The following is an 18973-nucleotide window of genomic DNA, read 5'->3' as shown; positions in this document are numbered from 1 at the left end:
CTCCCTTATTCAATGGCCACTACCTGTACCCACTCCCAGTGTAATCACTGTATTTGAGCTCAGCTTAATGGACAGCATTGTTCCTGGGAAGATTTCACTGAAAAATTACACTGAAGTGAAATAGACTCAACGGTTTCTGAGCTGTGCTTTCCCAGCCACGGATCTGTGTGCCTCCCTGCTGAATTGCAGACAAACTGAGATCAAGCAGACATCTGTTAGCACTCAAAATGGAGGAAGCATCAGCATTTAAAGTTCTAAGATTCTGTTCCAAAAGCAGAGATCTTTCTTGGTTCAATGCGTATTTTGCGCATCTTCCGCGAGCCGGCAGCTGCCAGTTTGTTTATGTGCGAGCTTGAGGCTTTGAACCTCTCTTTATCTCAGACAACCCAGCAGGATCTCCTCTTGCAGCCGCAACTGCCTCCCTGCCATCAGCATGAGATCGATTTTTATTAATTTTTATTTATTTATTTTAAAGCAGTCTCCTTTTACTGATACCTGTGCTAATGACAAGATTATGTTCTCTGTTAGAAAACTGGGTCAAGGCTGGTTCGTAGTACTGCAAAGTTATCCTTCATTCCTTCTAATTTGCAAAGACTGGTCAGCTTAATAAATATAATCATCAGTGTACACTAAGCTTTTCTTAAGGGCTATTTTTCCTTAAAGGACTAGTTCATCATCTTCCAGTTTGTGTTACAGGAAGTTTAACAGAAGCATTTTTTTTGTTAATTTTGCAGGATTATGTTGATAAAGAAAAGGCGATTGCCAAGGCTTTGGAAGACCTCAGAGCAAACTTCTACTGTGAACTCTGTGACAAGCAGTATCAAAAGCATCAAGAGTTTGACAACCACATAAACTCTTACGATCATGCTCACAAGCAGGTAAACAAGTGTTGATAGCACAGTTCATCAATTTTATATTCATTGCAGCGGTCTTGTTTTGTGGTTAACACTCTGAATTTCCCCAGTGTATCTATTTTCCTGATAGCCCCAGGGATAGGTGTTTTATGTCACTGGTTAAGATTCTTATGCCCACCGTACATTTAAAAAAACTCAAAACAACAAACAAAAAATACAACTCACTGTTGGCATCTGAATGACCCACGGGCAGGAAAGGGCTGCTGCTAAACTGGGAAGAGAGCAATGGGTATGGATGGCTCCTAGTTTGCATCAGCTTTTAATGTAGTACAACTGTGGAGACTGATATTATGCCACACGTGTGCATTTTAATACTTCAGTCTGTGCTTTGTCAAGTTACTGAAAACAGACTAGGAAATAATGGGCTGTGTCAAAGGAACTGTAAAAAGGGAGCATTTTCCAAATTCTGTAACCATCAGGAGAAGGTGGATTCAGGATCTGTGCAGAACTGGCTCTGCTCCCAAGGCAGGGATGTACGGTAGTATCTCCATGACACTTCATCCTGCACAGTAAATAATAAAAGTCCATGTGTTAGCCTGATCTATTTGACCACTTGAAGTTGCTAAATGAGATGTAAATGTACAGCAGATAGCGGTGTTGTACTCATCTAGAGATGAAATTGCTCAAAGGAGGTTTTTTGATATTCCTACTCATAAATTCTAACAATACAACCGTTAAAATGCTGATAGCTTCTGGAGGATGTGCTGTAGAGTCTAGACCTTGCAAAATAGCAGTGAAGCAACAGCTTAGAAACAAGAATTGGCATTACAGAGTACAATTTTTTGTGTGTGTGTATTAGGTATAGGATGTGATAGTTCAAAGTAAATTCACTAAGGGAGTCTGACAGGAAATCCCATGGCAGGGCAGTTTCTGTTTGAGAACTGTGGTGAATTGTGGTTTAATAGAATTAAGAGCAGAAATTAATCCATTTACTTTGCATTGGGAAAACAGGCTGCTTTGAGCAAGCTGGCGGCACAGTCGTGATACCTGATAGCAGCGTACTTCATCTGAAGTTTTCCATCAACTTGGCTGAAACTTGAGTGCAGTTATATGCATCTGTTTAGGAGGTGGAAGGACCTGTTTGTGTCACATTCTTACAGCGTGGTGATGCAGTGTGATTATGTCAACTCCTGTTTAAAACCCTTAGGTGATTAATAAGGGGACTGACATGAGGTTGGCAAGGCTGAGAGTTTCTTTAGCATCTAGAGATACTGTGGAAGAAGAAACAAAGCTTGGAAAGCAACCACCCCTCACTGGTATAAAAGGAGTTGTCAGATGGGGTGCAGGAAGAGTGACCAGAAGGAAAAATATCTTGGGAACACACAGGGTGGCGTAGTCTTCTCATCGGTAGAAATAATTTGGGAGTTGCTCGGTACTGCTGGTAATTTTTAGATGAATTGATGTTCTTGGATAATTTGCATCCATTGCAGTAACTTCAGGCAGGCTTTGGAGAAAATGAGCCTTCAAATTCTCGCTACGTCTCCCAGCATTAATTTCTAGTTACACAGGGATTTAAACGAGGAAGCGATCGTGCTTTGCATAGGGGAAAAAATTGCTTGTCCAGCTTTATGTCATGCTGAAATGTGTGTCACCCTGTTGGGTCAGTGTTCAGTAAGTGAACTTGAAACCACCTAGAAATAATGAAGGTAAATTTGCATAAGTCACGCTATCTCACTCTGTTGTTCGTTACCACTCAAGACAGGCTCATTTCTAACAGTCTATTCTAAATTTTAAGGTAGTTTAAAGGAAAAAAGTGCTGTGCTTTTCATAATATGTTGCACACTGATGTGTTGTAGTTTGCCTCTTTGGACAAGAAGGCAAGATTACATAAAGGCTAACTTAATTTTTTTGAGGAAAACCGTAACTAAGTAGTTAAAAGTAGGCTAATCGGTAGGCTTTCTTGGAAAGATGAGACCTTACGGTATCCTAGATAATTACAGCAAACTGGCTTGGTGTATATATTATCTGCAGTGTTTTGTCTTCTCAGCAGTAATTCTTGAGGCAGCACTGCTTCGTTTTTGCCTTTTTCTTAGCTTGTTGAGCAGATTTCCACAGGATCATTTTTGCTTTTAAGTATTTTTAGTTACACATACCCACGACATTGAAGTGTTTGCTTATTCCCTCGGTGGCTCAGTGAGCATTAGGCTGTCCCTGCGAATAGATGTTCCATCCTCAGATCCCTTTCCCCTCCCGAGTTATAAAAGACACTGTCTTGTATTCCAGGAAGGAACTCAGGATTATTGCGAAACAGGGACGATAGGTAAGTGTATTGATCCCTACCGGATATATTTTGGACCCACCAACTTTCCAACACCAAACAATTAAAGGGGAGGTTTTATTATTATTATTTCCTGACTGTACTGGTTTCGTATAGCATTTGGATATGTCTGAATCGATCTCAGCACCAAGCTTCTATCCAAAAGGCAGTATTTCTAGATTACCTATACCAGGAAAATAATCTTCAATTTATTATCACAAACCATTGGCCTGTTTAAGCCATTGTTTTTTAAACATCTTTTGGAGGTGTGCAATGTTGTTCTCTAGATTTTTTTTATTTTTTTTATTTAAATTAGGTTGATACTTGAAATGAGAAGTACAGATGTTTTAAAGAACAGTAACCCGGTCTATTCACCAAATGGTCAGTCCCTCTCAGGGGGAGGCCAGAGGACTAAACGCAATTTGAGTTCATACAGATGGTACTGCAAGAGGAAAAATAAACTCAGTTCCCTTAAAGATCCTTCAGTGAGCTACTGAAAAAGGCTGTAACCATAGATGTCCGAACTTCTTGTACCCTGGAAAGCTACTGATATCTTTAATGTTTGGTTTTGTGGGGGTTTGTTTTGTTTTGTTTTGTGGTTGGTTTTTTTTGTTTGTTTTTAGTTTTTTCTTTTCCGGGTAATTAGAAGGACTGGTAGCTTATGAAGGACCCCTGCCTCTGATGTTGCACAGTTCTGACTGTCAACAGAGTAATAGTAATTAACAGACAAATGCAAAGAAGGCAAATGTGAAAAGAAAACTTGTCCCGCAGCTAGCGAGGAACTTGGCTAGCGAAGGTGGACCCAGTGTATTTTTGTGCTGCTTTCCTGCAGATACATGGTGTCGAGATGCTTGAGAGCTCCCACAGTCCTAGAATACTCTGGACTTAGTGGGAGTGTATCCTTAGGGCATTACATAGAGTGAGCTCTTAATTCAGTTTTGGGTTTTGACATCAAGACAGAACACTTCATGTTAGATTTGGATGAAGATAAATGTGGGTCACCTTATCTGCGGTTGTACCCAGTTTGTATATTCCTATCAAATAAGCCTAATCTGTATCGTTCATCACTTAGAGCAGCTTGCAAAAATTGTCACGGTTGGAATTACCTTACGTGTAAGTGATGTAGTGTTTGCAGTCAGCTTTTACTGTTGGTCTGGGCCATTTTTACTTCACCTGAGAATTTATGGAACCTCATATAAGGTCACCTCTTTCCTGCTGGCATGCCTGACGAAGGGTTGAGCTGTTCACTGAGTCACTGACCCAACAGAACAAAAACATTCACCTTCTGAATTCAGTGTGAAAAACAAACATGTTCCTGTGTGAACTTTTGCCAGGTTAACTGTGAGAACACTAGGCAGTATTGAAATGCAGTCCTTTATGTAGCTTTCATTTTATTTATTTCTAAATGTGTGGCATTTTGGAGGTGTAGATGATGAATTCTGCATAGATTCTCTTTATGAAGGGACAAAAGGAATGCATTTCCATAAAGAAGTTCTTTGGGAGAGAGGGTGGAACTCAGGTCTGAAGCTATAGATCTGCGGTTCTCTTCATGCCCTAATTATCTGGATCTTTGCTTCTAATGCCATGGGGGAGGGATCTGTTTGAAGCACAACAAAAACCCCACAGTCACTGCTGTGGCTGATGAGTGCTCTGAATCCAAACCCTGAACTTTTTGGTTTGGGGAGAACTGGACTTGTGCTTCCCAAAAACTTGTATTTTCAAGCACAACCTGAATGTAGAATACCGAGGAGAGAATCTTTAAGATGCTTGGTGTTACTTGGCTTTTCTACTCTAGAAATGCTTTACCCTCAAAAAACCCACAGTATTTTTCCTAACCCAGTTTTAGCTGTCCAGCTGGTTGTTTGCTGATGGCAAACGTGTTTGGAGAAGAGCACTCATATGTGGAGAGTGTTCAATAAAGTAAGTCTTCAGCATGCAAGGCCTGGACGCTGGTTACAAGCGGTGCTAGCCTGCTGCAGGGCAGGCAGACTTGTGTCCTTGGGTTATCAGCATTGCATTAACGCACGGTCTGTTTTCCTAAGTTGAAAATGAGGCGTCAGGGAAGAAATTAAGATGAAATAACACTGCAATTGCATGCCATTTCCCCTCTGCTCTTTTCACTTCATTTATGAGCGTGCAAAGAATGTTGTTTACCAAAAATGAGCAGAGCTTGTGTTCTCACTTACATAAAACTATAAAGGTTGCCATCCTTTGAGCTCATATTTAGCTAATGGTACAGTTCACTCCCAGAAGCTTTTGTGGCAAAGAATCGAGCATATGTCAAAAGTTCAGAAAGCCAGAAGTCTGCTGGCGTGTAATGAAAAGTACATTATTATTTTATTTAATAGGAATTGGCAGAGAGACTTGAGAACAATAGCAGGGGAGGAGCAGGCTCTAATGGGATTGTGCTGTCACATGAGCTGCCTCCTGTCTCGAGCCAGTGCAGAAATCTCACTGTATGTGGATCCAGTCTGTGCCTCTCCTGAATACAAAGTTTGTCATGAAAGTCTCGGATCTTCACGTCTAGTAGAGCAGTGTAGCAGAGTGCTGCTTTTAGTCTGAGAATAACATGATCTCTTTCTGCTCTGCAATTTTAAGCAAAGAATGCCTCTTGAATGGCCTCAGTTCAGCTTACATTGAGAAAATCCATTTACCACTGGTTACTTTTTCAGGTTGAGGACCTGAAAAGCATGCCGGTCGGTACCGGGGAGGTCTTGCCTCGATACCGTCTCCCCAGCAAAATCTCATTCACGATTGCCACAGCATGCGCTAAATTTTCTCCTGTTACGACAGTTTCTTAATCTCGATCATTCCCCTTCTATTTAACCACCTTCCTGTGCCTGTGATGGGCTATCTCTAGAGGTTTTAAATGATGCCAGAGTGCTGCTTATTTAAGCCTATTTGAAGAAAATTGTAAGGTAGTGGCAATGTATGCCAATTTGGCCCCTCCTGAGCTATGCAGTGATCAGGAGATAACACATCACTGTAGCCTCTTTGTGCTGGAGTACTGAGGCAGCTGCAGATTTTATAGAAAACCTGTTCCACAAGAGCTCGATTTGCACTTCCATTGAAATTTAGAGACGACTTAGTAATTTTGTTAGAAACAAGGCTGAAGGCTTAAAATACTATTCTTTGTTACAAAGCCGAGGTGGGCGGCAGCTAATAATAAAACACAATACCGAGCTGAAGGAAGGCTTGAGGTAGTGAAGTACTGCTTCTGGTGTGCACAAATTTGCATGAACTTTATTTAAGTACTAGTGATTTGTGTCCTTATTTGCTGGTCCGCTGGGCTTACTGATGTGGCCCTTTTTATAGCTGAAGTAATAAATCAGCGGAATAGTATTTCTTGGCTTCATGGTCACTATCACCCTACAGTTTGTAAATGTGTTGCTGCTTTGATAAACCTTCTGCTTCCTCAGAAAACACACTGCCCATGAAGAAAAAATGCTTCCCAATTTTTAAATCCTATAGTAGCATGAAGCTACTTGATTTAATACAGGTTGGTGGCTCTGATCCTGTTGAAAAAAATTAGTCTTGCTGAGCACTGAGGGAAGACTTGAAAAGGCTGGTTTCACCCCAAGAAGATGGGTTCCCAGGGCTCCTTTTCCCTAGTTGGAAAAAGAACTTTTCCTTAGTTTCTTTAGTTGGTTCCTCAGGGAGCGGCTCCCTGAGAATGACTGGGTGGTTACGATAGATTCTTGTTTCAATTTCCTTGCTGTGTTGGGGGGCAAGGGGCAGCTGTGCCACTCGCCTCCCGTGGCCGTCCGGCCGCTGTGAACACCCACACATCTGGTGCAGTCTGAAAAGTAATTTAGAGATTTTGGGGGATTAGAATAATCAACGCTTGCCTAAGGGTTAGGTGGAGATTTCTTTAGTGTAAGCCTAGCTTAAATATCAGTTTAGTTCAGATAGCTTTCTAGGAAGGCTGAGACTTGGGAGTATGCTGAAAAGCATTTCATTGCTTCGATATACTCCTTTTACTGCTGTAAAATTGTACTTCAGGCTTTTAACTGCTTCACCCCAGTTAGGTTCGGGGGAGGAAGGTAGGCACAGCTGTAGTTAACTGGTTATTCACTGTTCTCTGTGTGGATAAATGACTGGATTCAATTATGCACTTCAAACAATGAGCCAAGTAACTGTTACTCTGACAGGGTATTTTGAAAAGTTCTGGCTAGTTTAACAATTCAGCGCTAATCAGCTGCCTGCAAATGTAGCCTTCTGCGTCTGCTCCCGTGGTGGTTTGTTGTTACAGATGCGCAGTCTGGTCTTCTGTCGTCCCTCCTTCCCCTGCCCCAGGTTGCGTTGGTGTGAGATAATGCAGTCTGGCCAGGTTTCTTGAAACTTTGCTTCTTGCAAAGTTGAGAAATCATTTCTGATGATAGGTGCATTATCTTAGGTCAGCCAAAGATGCTGAGCTACGCCGTGTTCCGTAATTTACATTCCCACAGAGATGGCGTGGTGCAGTTGTGGAGCTTTTCTATCCTGTACTTACCCAGCAAGACCCTTCTTCCTTCTGGCCTCTGTGTGACGGAAAGAAACGCAGCCTTGAGATCTCTTAGTCCTTTGTAAAGTCAGCTTTGTAAAAACAGACCAACTGTCCCCCAATTTGGGGAGTAATAAATTCTTGGTAGTCCTGAAACTCTAGTTAATGGTTTATCATCTTAAAAGGCACGGATGTCAGCGTAGCTAGGTGTTGCCGAGTGTTGCATGTTCTGGAGTTGCGGTGCATTGGGATAGTTCATTGCCTTCGTCACTTCTAGTTTGTAAGTGTTGAGAGTGTGAAGTTTGGGGGAGCAGAGACATGCAAAGGTCAGCGTTTGAGGAAACGAGCATTTAATTCTGTTTTCACTAAAATTGTCTGTTGTAGTGAAGGCAGGATTGCATTGTGGGCAGCCGCATCATTATCAACTGACTTCGAGCCTGTTTTTTTTTTTCACGGGGAGATGTTTCAGGCCATGTCTGAGGGGTGGAGGTGGGTTTCTGAGTGCACCATTGCACCTTCCTCTTCAAAGTAAAAGGTCACATTTCATTTCTCTTGCAAATACATGGCTCATATCTTTTTCCGAATGGATGAGTGATCTAGAGACTTGGCATCGAACCCCAGTTAAATAGTTTTACCAGCTGTTGGTGACTTTAACTTCCTGGAGCATTTTAGATACACTTTTTAAATCAGCATGAAAAAGCTGATAGCATTGCTTAATCCATTTTTTCTTTTTTTCCTCCGTCTTGGAAAAAAATTTTACTATTCAACATTTAACATACACCACAAAACCCTTGAGCCCTTTACTTGTCCTGGTGAAAGTAGCTCTGTTATTCCAGGTGGGATCATTGCTGTGTCTGTGCGTGTATGTGTTTGTGCGTTCCCCCTGCTGCTCCAGCCTCCCTAAGCTCGGTCCCGTAGCTTCGCTGGCTCAGCTCCTTCTCCCTAGAATAGCTCGCAGATGCACCGAGAGCCTCTGTAGTAATGCTTGCTTTTTATTTTTTCTCTCTTCCACTCTTGTTATATTTTTACTTTCTTTTTTTTCTTTGTGATGTGACGTTTTCAGCTGATGTATTGAAAGCAAACCCTTCTAATTTTGGAATCCAGATCACAAGAGTGAGTTTCCTTCTACTAGTGTCTATAGCTGTATTTTTTTGTGTGTCCTCCCCACTGATTTTGGTAACGCTCAACCACATTTAGTAAATACGATTAGGTAAGAGAATCCTCTGTCTTGTCAAATCCTCCTCTTTTTCACAAAGCAATGTTCTCTTTACATTGGGCCAACTTAATTCCTCTTAATTTGAACTTCGGGTTAGTTTTCAGATCCACTGTTTCTGTGTGTACCAGCCTGACTCTGCTCCATTACAGAGGCAGAGTCAGCCAGCCAGAAGGTATATTGAGAATTCACCGATGATTTGTACATCTTGAATGAGGATCTCTCTAAAGTGACATCTGTTTTGAGTACCATTAGTCTTTCAGGCCCTTCTGAAATGCCTGAAAAACAGGAAACTTTTTCAAAAGCTGGGTACATGATACTTTCTGGAATTGGGCCTTTTGAAAGGGTTTCAAATTGTGCACCAGAAAAGAAAAATTAATCCTTTAGGATGGTAGAGGTCTGTCTTTGCTGCTTTCTGTTACTTAAACTTCTGTATAGCACCCTGAAAAACGTCTTGTGAATTTTCACATGTATTGCAAGGAAAAACAGCAGCCTCTTTTCCTAGTGCTTTGAGACAAGGACTTTCAAAAATGTTCTGAAGTCTCGGATGTTTGCTTTCTATTAGAATTGGACACCTAGGTTTCCTCAGTGACATTATGATGTTTGAAATTCCTTGGGTTTGGGTTTGCTTCCTCACGTGATAAGATTTCTGGGGAACTTAGCGTTTCTGCCTTCTCAAATCTTAAACCCTAAAAGACCCCACTGCATTTTAGAGCATTTTGTTTCTTGAGAGACCACTCAGAACTACTGTCAGGAAAGCAAGTAACTGGTTGTGGTGTATGTTGTATTATTTATTTGCTTACCGGAATCATCTGCAAGGGATTTTTGGCACCTTCTCCAATGTAATTTGTACATTGCTTTTGTAAGATGTAATACCTGGGTAACTCTCTTGCACCAGCTAATCCCTGTCTGTTCCTTGGCCCATGCTATTAAGACTTCTGTCATGCACTGTTTGTCAAGTACTTTTGCACCCTGCAAGAGCAGCAGACGGTCGTCCCCGTCCCCCGCCTTTTCCTTCCAGAACTTGCTCGTTGCTTTGAAATCAGCTTTATTGTACATGCTAAAGAAAACCAGTAATGTTGATTGGAAATGCGTACACACAGACTTGAAGTCACAGCCAAAAGTGATCAACAGTTGTCTTTTCGTTTAGCTACTGGGAGGATGGCAATGTGCTCCATTTGGTTTGTTGAGCTAAGATGCTGTTGCTCCATCCTAGCTCAATAAATGTTACTGGGGAGGGGCTTTACAGCATACTTTCCAGTGCTACAGCAGAGATGCTTTCGGACACTTAACAACAAACAGCTTTTATCTAATCGGTTTCTGCTTTCTTTTGCCTCAGAGGTTGAAAGATCTCAAGCAAAGGGAATTTGCTCGCAATGTTTCTTCAAGATCACGTAAAGATGAAAGGAAGCAGGAGAAGGCCCTCCGGCGTCTACACGAACTGGCTGAACAGAGGAGACAGCCTGAATGGTGAGTGCCGGTGATCCCTGAGCGCCCTTGGAGCGTGTGCACGGGAGTCCTGCTTGGGACTGCGGCCCTTTACTGCACTGCCGTTCCTGCTCCCGTAATCCTGCGCAAGTTTTGAGGGCAAAGCTTCACACTGAAGTTTCGCCTCATCTTGTGGTTTTGTTAGGAGCGAACTCACTAAAATGGTAGACCAGAACATCCCCAAATTGCTTTATCCAGCAATACTAATTTTCTTCCGTTATTTAATATTATAAAAAGTTCAGTTGGCTGTATAGTGTTGTTTTGATGCGCATTTCTGGATACAAGAGTACTTGAAATGGGTGAAAGATTGTTTTAGGTCAGGTATGAAACCCAACTGCAGAGGTATAGAAATGGCAGTCAGCTGTTTTTTCTATTTTAACTTGTTCATACAGCGCTCCTGGAAGCGGACCCATGTTCAGAACCACCACGGTGGCTGTGGATGAGGAAGGTGGAGACGACGACGATTCTGCAGCCAACAGCAGTTCTTTCATCCAGACAACTTCTGGCCAAGCTACAGAGATGACTATGGACAGAGGCTTCCTAAACACTGGACAAGTCGGTGGCACGGTTATGCCAAGCCAAATGCCCATCCAGGCGGCCCAAGCAATCAGCTTTGGCATTAAGAGTACTTTGGGAACTCCACTGCAGAAGATAGGCGTGTCGTTTTCATTTGCGAAGAAGACTCCGGTAAAGCTTGAGACCATAGCTTCTGTTTTCAAGGACCACGTGGAAGAATCAAGCTCTGCAGATGGAGCAAAAGCGGATGAGAGAGGGTCCTCAGATGGAGGGAGCCTGCAGAAATCTGGCGAGGGTGAAAGCACAAATAATTCTGACGGCAAGGTGGAGGAAGATGACCAACATGACAAAGATAGTGGGTCTCTAGCCACTACGTTATCTAAACTAAAAAAGATGAGGCGAGAAGATGGACCAATGGCAGTTGAGCCAGAATACTACCACTATATTCCCCCAGCCCATTGTAAAGTAAAGCCTAATTTTCAATTCCTACTTTTCATGAAGTCTACCGAACAAATGGAAGCTGACAATGTGAACAAAAAAACCACGCATGAAGCTAAAAAGGGTAGCTCTCCAAAACCCAAACCTGGCAAGCACACCGAGAAGGCGGCTGAGAGCATGGGGCAGCAGAAGGAGCAGAGTACTACTGAAAGTGCAGCTCAGCAGAGCAAAACAGAACTAAAAGAACTCCCAGAAAATGCAAGTGTGCAGGAGAGCAAGCATCTTACAGAGAGCAACCTCCCCGAGCCAGACACTAGTAAAGAAGTCGCTCAGCCTGTCCCAGGCTGTAAAGATGTCACTGACGGACCAAAGCATCCGACAGGACCTTTTTTCCCCGTTCTGAGTAAAGATGAGAGCACGACTCTCCAGTGGCCTTCAGAGCTTCTCATATTTACCAAAGCAGAACCATCTGTTTCATACAGTTGTAACCCCCTGTATTTTGATTTCAAGCTCTCTCGCAACAAAGATGCTAAAGGTAAAGGGACAGAGAAATCTAAGGATCCTGGGGGTCTTTGTAAAGAAAACGTTCAGAGCACAGAATCTGGTGAGATAAGCAAGCCCAAGGAGGCAGAAATTGCAGCTAACAGTTCTGCTCTGAAAATGGAAAACAAATCTCTGTCCACCTGCGGCTCCCAGAACAAGCAGGAGCCCAGTCTGACAAGCATTAGTAAGGGAGAGGGAGAGGACACTAGTAAAAGCATAACTGGTAAGAATAAATCTGGGAGATCCCATAAACACAAAAAGAAAAAGAAGCATAAAAAGTCCAGCAAACACAAACGTAAACATAAGGAGGAAGCTGATGAGAAGGGCCGAAAAACTGACCTGGGGGAAGAGAAACCCAAGAAACGGAAAAGACACAGACACAAAAAAGGCAAATCCTCTCTTTCTACTGAATCGGAACGAGCGCTAAAAACCGAACTGTCTGAAGACTGTAGCCATTTTCAGAAGAAAAAACGATTCTCTCAGGAGTCCCAGAGGAAGTCTCTGTCTGCGGAGGAGGGAAGCAGCGGTAAAAAAGAGGATGGTGGTAACTCCTGCCAAGAGCATGGCAGCAAAAAACACAAGGCTGACCTGCAGCAGTTATCTGCTTCGAGGAGACGGTGTTCGGCTCCTTCCCTGGGCAGGACCAGCCGCAGGAGCCGGCAGAGCAGCGGGGACTACGACAGCGACGAGGGCTCTCACAGGAAGCACTGCCGGCAGAAATCCTCGTCGCAGTACAGCGACGACTATGACTCCGGCAGCGACCACTCCGGGAGCCGCTCCAGGTCGGGGCGGAGGCACTCCTCTCGCAGGTCCTATTCGACCAGCTCTGACGCCTCCTCGGACCAGAGCCGGTACAGCCGTCGGAGAAGTTACTCGGATGATAGCTACAGTGATTACAGCGACCGGTCACGGTGCCATTCAAAGCGGTCCCACGACTCGGAAGATGACTCTGACTACAACAGCTCAAATCACAGATCAAAGCGGCGCAAGTACTCCTCTTCTGAGGATGACTACAGCTCGAGTAGGAGCAGGTCGAGGAGTCGAAGCAGGAGCCGAACTCACCCTCGAGGTAGGTCAAGAACAAGGAGCCGGGGCAGAACACGCAGCAGCAGCTGCAGCCGCAGTCGAAGCAAGAGGAGAAGCCGAAGTGTAACGGGTCGCAGCTGGAAGCGGAGCCGCAGCTATAGCAGGGATCGCAGCCGCAGTACGAGAAGCCACTCGCAGAGGTCTCTCTCACGAAAGGGCTCCCGAGGCCATGAGAGCCCTGAAGAGAGGAGGTCTGGGAGAAGAGACTTCATCAGGTCCAAAATCTATCGCTCGCAGTCTCCTCACTATTTCCGGACAGGCCGAAGTGAAGGACCGTCACTGAAGAAAGAGGATGGCAAAGGAGAGGATGTGAAAGGATCTGGCTCTCTCTCCCAGAACAGCAGCAGCTCTGGCACAGGGAGGGCCTCGGAAGGCGACTGCAGTCCAGAGGAGAGAAACTCGGTTACTGCAAAACTTCTCCTGGAAAAGATTCAGTCCAGGAAGGTTGAGAAGAAGCCGTGTGTCACTGACGAGATGCTGGCAGGGGCAAACAAGGTGGGCATAAAGCTCAAAGATCCTCCCCAGGGCTACTTTGGCCCAAAACTTCCTCCTTCCTTAGGCAACAAACCGGTTCTCCCCTTAATTGGGAAACTGCCAACCGGTCGAAAACCAAACACCAAGAGATATGAAGAGTCTGGCTTGGAGAGGGGCGAGGAGCAGGACCTGTCAGATTCTGAGGATGTTTCCCAAGGCATTGAGGAGGCTCAGTTGGCCGGCCAGTCTCTCCTGGAAGACGTGGTGATGGTAATTCAGGACAAACCTCTGGATGAGCAGAAACGTGATGAACCTGCTGTGGAAATGCCCTCCATTCCCCTCGAAGCACCGGCGCTCCCTGAGTGCTTTGGTTCTGGAGATCTGGTCATGCCACATAACTTCCTCTCAGATCCGAGCGATGGCGATGGGCTAGAACCTATGGACGGGGGCAACCAGCCGGTCCCAGTGGAAACCAGTATGATGCCCTTAGTTCCAGATGTCGAGCACTTTCCTGGCTACGTGCCTCAGAGTGGGGAGCCGAGCATCGAAGGGGATCAGGAAGGAGGAGAAGATTCTTCTCTAGCGCCGCTTGAGAGCCAGCCGATCACTTTTACACCTGAAGAAATGGAGAAGTACAGCAAGCTGCAGCAAGCTGCTCAGCAGCACATTCAGCAGCAACTTCTGGCAAAGCAGGTCAAGGCTTTCCCTGCCTCGGCGGCCCTGGCGCCGGCAGCGCCTGCCCTGCAGCCCATCCACATTCAGCAGCCGGCGGCGGCATCCGCAACCTCCATCACCACCGTGCAGCACGCCATCCTGCAGCACCACGCCGCCGCGGCCGCCGCCGCCATCGGGATTCACCCTCACCCCCATCCCCAGCCTCTCGCTCAGGTTCATCATATACCCCAGCCCCACTTAACACCTATTTCGTTATCCCACTTGACCCACTCCATTATTCCAGGGCACCCTGCTACGTTTCTAGCCAGCCACCCCATCCACATCATTCCGGCGTCAGCTATCCATCCGGGCCCCTTTACTTTTCATCCGGTTCCTCACGCTCTTTATCCAACCCTTCTTGCCCCGAGACCCGCTGCTGCAGCAGCTGCTACGGCGTTACATCTTCACCCTTTGCTGCACCCCATTTTCTCAGGACAGGACTTGCAGCATCCACCCAGTCATGGCACATGAAGGACAAAATGAAGTAACCTTGGAGGAAGGAGAATATTTTGTGTTTTGGGAAGGGGTTGAAGTTGATCCAGCTGGCAGGTGAGACCTGGGAATTTCCTTTTACTCTTTAGCAGCCAAAGAAGCCAAAGGCTCGAGGGCTGGGTAGGAGCAGGCGGTGGGGTCAGGTTGTAAGCGTTGTGTATATCCGCTCCCAGGGACTGTCTCGCGTCCCCGACACCTCCATGCACGTAGCAGCACTGTACCTACGAGAATCATTTCGTGTAGACCGGTGGGACCCTCGGAAAGGCTTCTTTTCCCCTGGATTCTTACACTTGGTCATCTTCCTTCTGCTGCCTTGTATGTGATAAATGAGATTTCATACACACTAATAGGTCTCTAAAAATCCTTTTAATGAGGTCATCTAATTAAAATAGTCAGCATGATTGAATCTGGCTTGTAATCAGTGATAAAACATTCAGTAACTGACAGCTGGGGATCCTGGCGCGGAGACCGCTGGAAGGGCAGTCGCACTCTTGCTTCGGCTGGGCCAGTACCAGTTTTCAGGCATTACAGGAGATTTCTTGGCACCCTACCGCCGCATACTTGGGTTTTTTTTTTCTCTCGGTGTGAGCAGCAAAGGTGGAAGTAAGATCTTATTTTAAAGCCGAAGAGAGGAGCCGCATGTGCGCCCGGAGCTCCAACCCATCTCCATCCCGCGTTAGCGTTCTCCTGCGCGAGGGCTGCGCCTTGACGCTGTCCAGCTATCCTGCGCTGGAGGGAGGTTCTCTGTTGGGTTGGCAAGTTCAGCCTGGGCTTTGACCACTCTTCTCCTGGGAGGGGGGTGGGCAAAAACCAAAAATCACTCTGACTTCCATCTCTTGCGGTGTTGGGGAAGGGACGCTCGGATGAGAGAGGGAGGAAAAACCCCGTTAGGAATTGAAGCAATACAGAGGACTGGGGAGAGTGGCCGGGGTATGTAAAGTGTATTCTTTCCTCTGTAATACTGATGGTTTCCTTATTAATTTATAGGATTTTTTTTTTTATGTAAAGAATTGCACTGAACTCTGTAAACAAAGATGCTGCTTTTTGTAGCTCATATAAAAAGGTTACATTTGTAGTATACTGCAATAATATTTTTTACAGCCAGTTCTTCTAGTGGTACTTGTTCTGGTGGCTTTTGTGTAAATATGTTTGCTGTAGGTGAAATAAGACACTTGTAAAGGTTCAACTTTATAGTTTCAGCTAGATGCAAAATGACTAAGCATGTATATTTTATCAAGCTCATGTATTTTTTGAAGTTTTTATGTACTATAAAATGTAAAAAAATTTCATTTAGCATTTTGCAGAAGAAAAAAAAAAGGCAAGACTTGGACTAGGTGAGGCGCGTGGGCGACACCGGTGACTCTAACAGCTAATGAGCGGCGTGGCGGCTGCCGGCTCCGTGGAGCGAAGCAGCCCGGGCCTGCCGGCGCTCCTCGCCTTCGCTGAGCAGCTGCTTATAGGAATCGACACTGGAGGCAGAGTATGAAGTACCCCCTTTTTTAAAATTTTCTTTTTTCCCTGCCCCTGGGTTTGGACGAGTGACTTGCAGGTGCCAGCCCAGCTGTGCCCTTCCGTAGAGCCTTCTGGTGAAGGAGGAGCCGTTTACCCGTAACCGCTTGCCATCGTACACACAGGGAGAGGTGCTTCAGGGCTAATCCGCTGGGGCTGTGCCTGCCCGTGGTGTCCCGTAAGGGATTTCTCTGTTCTTTCCAGCATCGTCCACTGGCTGGGGGTAGCTCTAACCGTGGGAGGCTCCTCCATCCGCGAGCTCTTCCCATCGCACCAGGGCGAGGCGCTGCTCTCCCCGCTGAGCTGGGTGGTTCAGGTTCAGGTCCTCCTCGTGTTAGAGCGGTTCGAGGGCCTGATCTCCGAGCGGGCAGCGAGGGGCTGCGGAGCCCGCGGCAGCTGCGTGGCATCCCCGTCCTCTCCCGAAGTGCAGCACCGAGACCCGGGGTGGGGGGCAGAGATCGGAAGGATTGAAAGCTTGAGCTTCCTCACTCTTTAAATGAGAAACTTTGTGTTTGGGCAGGCCGGACTGCAACACGACGGTCAAAAAAAGGGACTCAATTTCTCTGTAAATAATTAACAGAATACAGTATTAATGTCTCAATGCTGAGCTTCATTAGCTTCTAGATTCAATATGCGTGTTCTGGCACCCTTCACACTGCAGTCAGGGGTTTTTTTTGACTTCCAGAATAGTGCTAAAAATAATTAACCCATCATTACTTAACAAGCATAAACAGACTGTATTTAACTTTGTCACATAAGATATATATATAAATATATATATATGCTGTAAAATGAGGGGAAAAAACCTTTCTAATAAACCAATGATTTGTGGAAAAAAAAAAAAAGTGTGGTTGCGTGCGATGACTTGGAGCTGCTGCATCTGATCGCGGTGTAGCCCAGGCCTGTTTTTTTTCCTAAAATAACAGTATTAGATGCTTGGCTCATCAAGTTAAACTACTTTTAATTGGAATACTTTGCTTGGGAGCTATTGAGCTGGATACAGACAAAATGTACTCTTCATTTATTATTTTGGATGTTATTTTGAGTAGGAGCCCTCTAGGCACGGAGCGGGTTCCACAAGTTCTCTCCTGGCCCGATCAACCTCCCTGGTCAAACTGTTACTAAAGGTGAAACGGGGCAAGAAACGGCGGTTGCGGGTACTTTGGTGGCTGGAGTGGCAGCGTGCCCCGGGGCCGAGCATCTCTGCCACCCCCTCTTTCTGCTCTGTGCTCTCCCCTGTGCCGTTCCTGTGGCCCAGGAGGCGACTGCTCGTGGTGAGAAGCACCAGCCTCTGCTTTCTTAACTAAAGGTCCTGATTTGGTTAAAGGGGAAAAAAAAATTTGAAGCCCTGAATGTTGCTGGGCTTGGGGTACAGGGTGCCCCCTGCCTTCGCCCGGGCTGTCCTCTGTCGCGTACCCTGGAACTGGTTGGCTGGATGAATGACAACGTGGAAGTGTTGTGAGAAATAGGAAAGGAAGTAATTTGATGGGGGAGAGGAATATAGTTGCCTTAAAGCATTCTGGTGCGGGTTTCACCTGCGTTTGGGTGCTCGCTGCTGCCAGCCTGGGAAGAGACCTCTGCAAGTGGAGCAGCTACTGTAGTGCAGACCCCTGTGCTCAGCATGTTCCTCTGCAGGGGCGTGGAGCTGAGCTAGGCTTAGCTAAACCCTTCCCCATCTTCAGAGCCTGCCAGCCTGGGCTCAGCCCCAGCTTTGGGCAAATCCCACTGGTTTCTGATGGCAGCCAAGAGCGTGGAGCCACCTTCCAGCTGCTCCAAAGGGCTGGTGCTGGGGGCTGCATCCCTCCTCGGGGGTCGAGGTGGCATGTGGGCACTGTGGGGACCACCCCGGGGAGCACAGCACCCCATGGTCCCCCATGGTCCCTGCCTCGCTTCCCACCCACAGCTTCAGAGTAGATTAAAAGGTTGAAAACCCCATTTCTGCACAGGGGCTGGCTTGCAGCGAGATGCCCAGTGCCTCTCCCCACCACCGGCTCTGGGTGGGCAAGAGGGGCTGCTGGCAGCTGGAGTGGCCTTAAGTGAGTGTGTTTAAATGAACTACTCGAGTGGGTTAAGCCGGAAGGGACGCGTGGGTCCAGCCGGGCAGCTCCCGCGGCCGTCCCTGCAGGGCTGGGCCCCAGCAGCTGCCGGAGCCCCTGCCAGGCGTGCCAGGTGCCTTTTGCTCTGCCGAGACCGAGGGTCCCCTTGCTCGCTCGGCTGCGGGCTGTCCCCCCGCCCTGGCACCCGTCCCCTTGCCGGGGCCGCTTCCCTACAAAGTGCTGGTGCTCGGTGCCTGGGCTGCCCCGGCCGGCGTCCCTCCACGGGGAGGGTTTTGGGGTTTGGTGTGGTGGTGATGCCCAGTGCTGGTGAGGCCAGAGCGGGAAGCCAGGCATCCTCAACCCCGTCTGCTCTGTCCGGCCGTGGAGGGGACCTTGGGGGATGACGGATGGGCCCCCTGCACCCTGTGGCCGTCCCCCCCCCAGTGTGTTTCCGCTGGCCGGGCCCCGCAGCTGCCTGCGCCCCGAGATAGGCGTCCCACGGCGCGGGCGGAGGGCCGCGTTTGCCTCTGGCGGAAGGCGGGTGGTGGGCGCAGGCTGTTGTGCCGCTTCCCACCGTGGCCACGTCCTCCCTAGCCCCTCACTGTGTCCCCCGAGGATGCTGCCACCTCCTGCCCCCTGCCCTGCTCTGCCAGCCAGGCTGGGCACCTCCGTTCCCCCCACCAAAAGCAGCGTGACCCCCCCTGCACCCCCAGACCCCTTTGGGTCCCTGGCAGGAGCCATTGTGTGTGTGTGGGAGCTCTTCCTGTGCCCCCTGTCCCCAGCTGCATCCCAGAGATAAGCAGGGGATGT

The 18973-nt window shown here is 46.9% G+C and overlaps 1 protein-coding gene across 6 annotated transcripts in view; it reads left to right on the top strand.

Moving 5' to 3' along the window:
- The window catches only part of GPATCH8 (G-patch domain containing 8), a 57210-nt gene extending 40973 nt beyond the window's left edge, over positions 1–16237 (top strand). For all 6 annotated transcript variants that reach the window (XM_064473479.1, XM_064473480.1, XM_064473483.1 and 3 more), the window contains 3 exons: positions 735–878; positions 10207–10337; positions 10748–16237. In XM_064473479.1, the coding sequence (XP_064329549.1) occupies positions 735–878; positions 10207–10337; positions 10748–14597 (4125 nt within the window). In that variant the 3' untranslated portion in view covers positions 14598–16237. The remainder of the gene's footprint in view (positions 1–734; positions 879–10206; positions 10338–10747) is intronic.
- Positions 16238–18973: the final 2736 nt, after the last annotated feature.

This window comes from Phalacrocorax carbo, chromosome 25, assembly GCF_963921805.1.
Source record: "Phalacrocorax carbo chromosome 25, bPhaCar2.1, whole genome shotgun sequence".
NCBI classification, from domain to species: Eukaryota; Metazoa; Chordata; class Aves; order Suliformes; family Phalacrocoracidae; genus Phalacrocorax; species Phalacrocorax carbo.
Note: the sequence above shows the minus strand (reverse complement) of the source record. Positions and strands in the feature narration are given on the sequence as shown.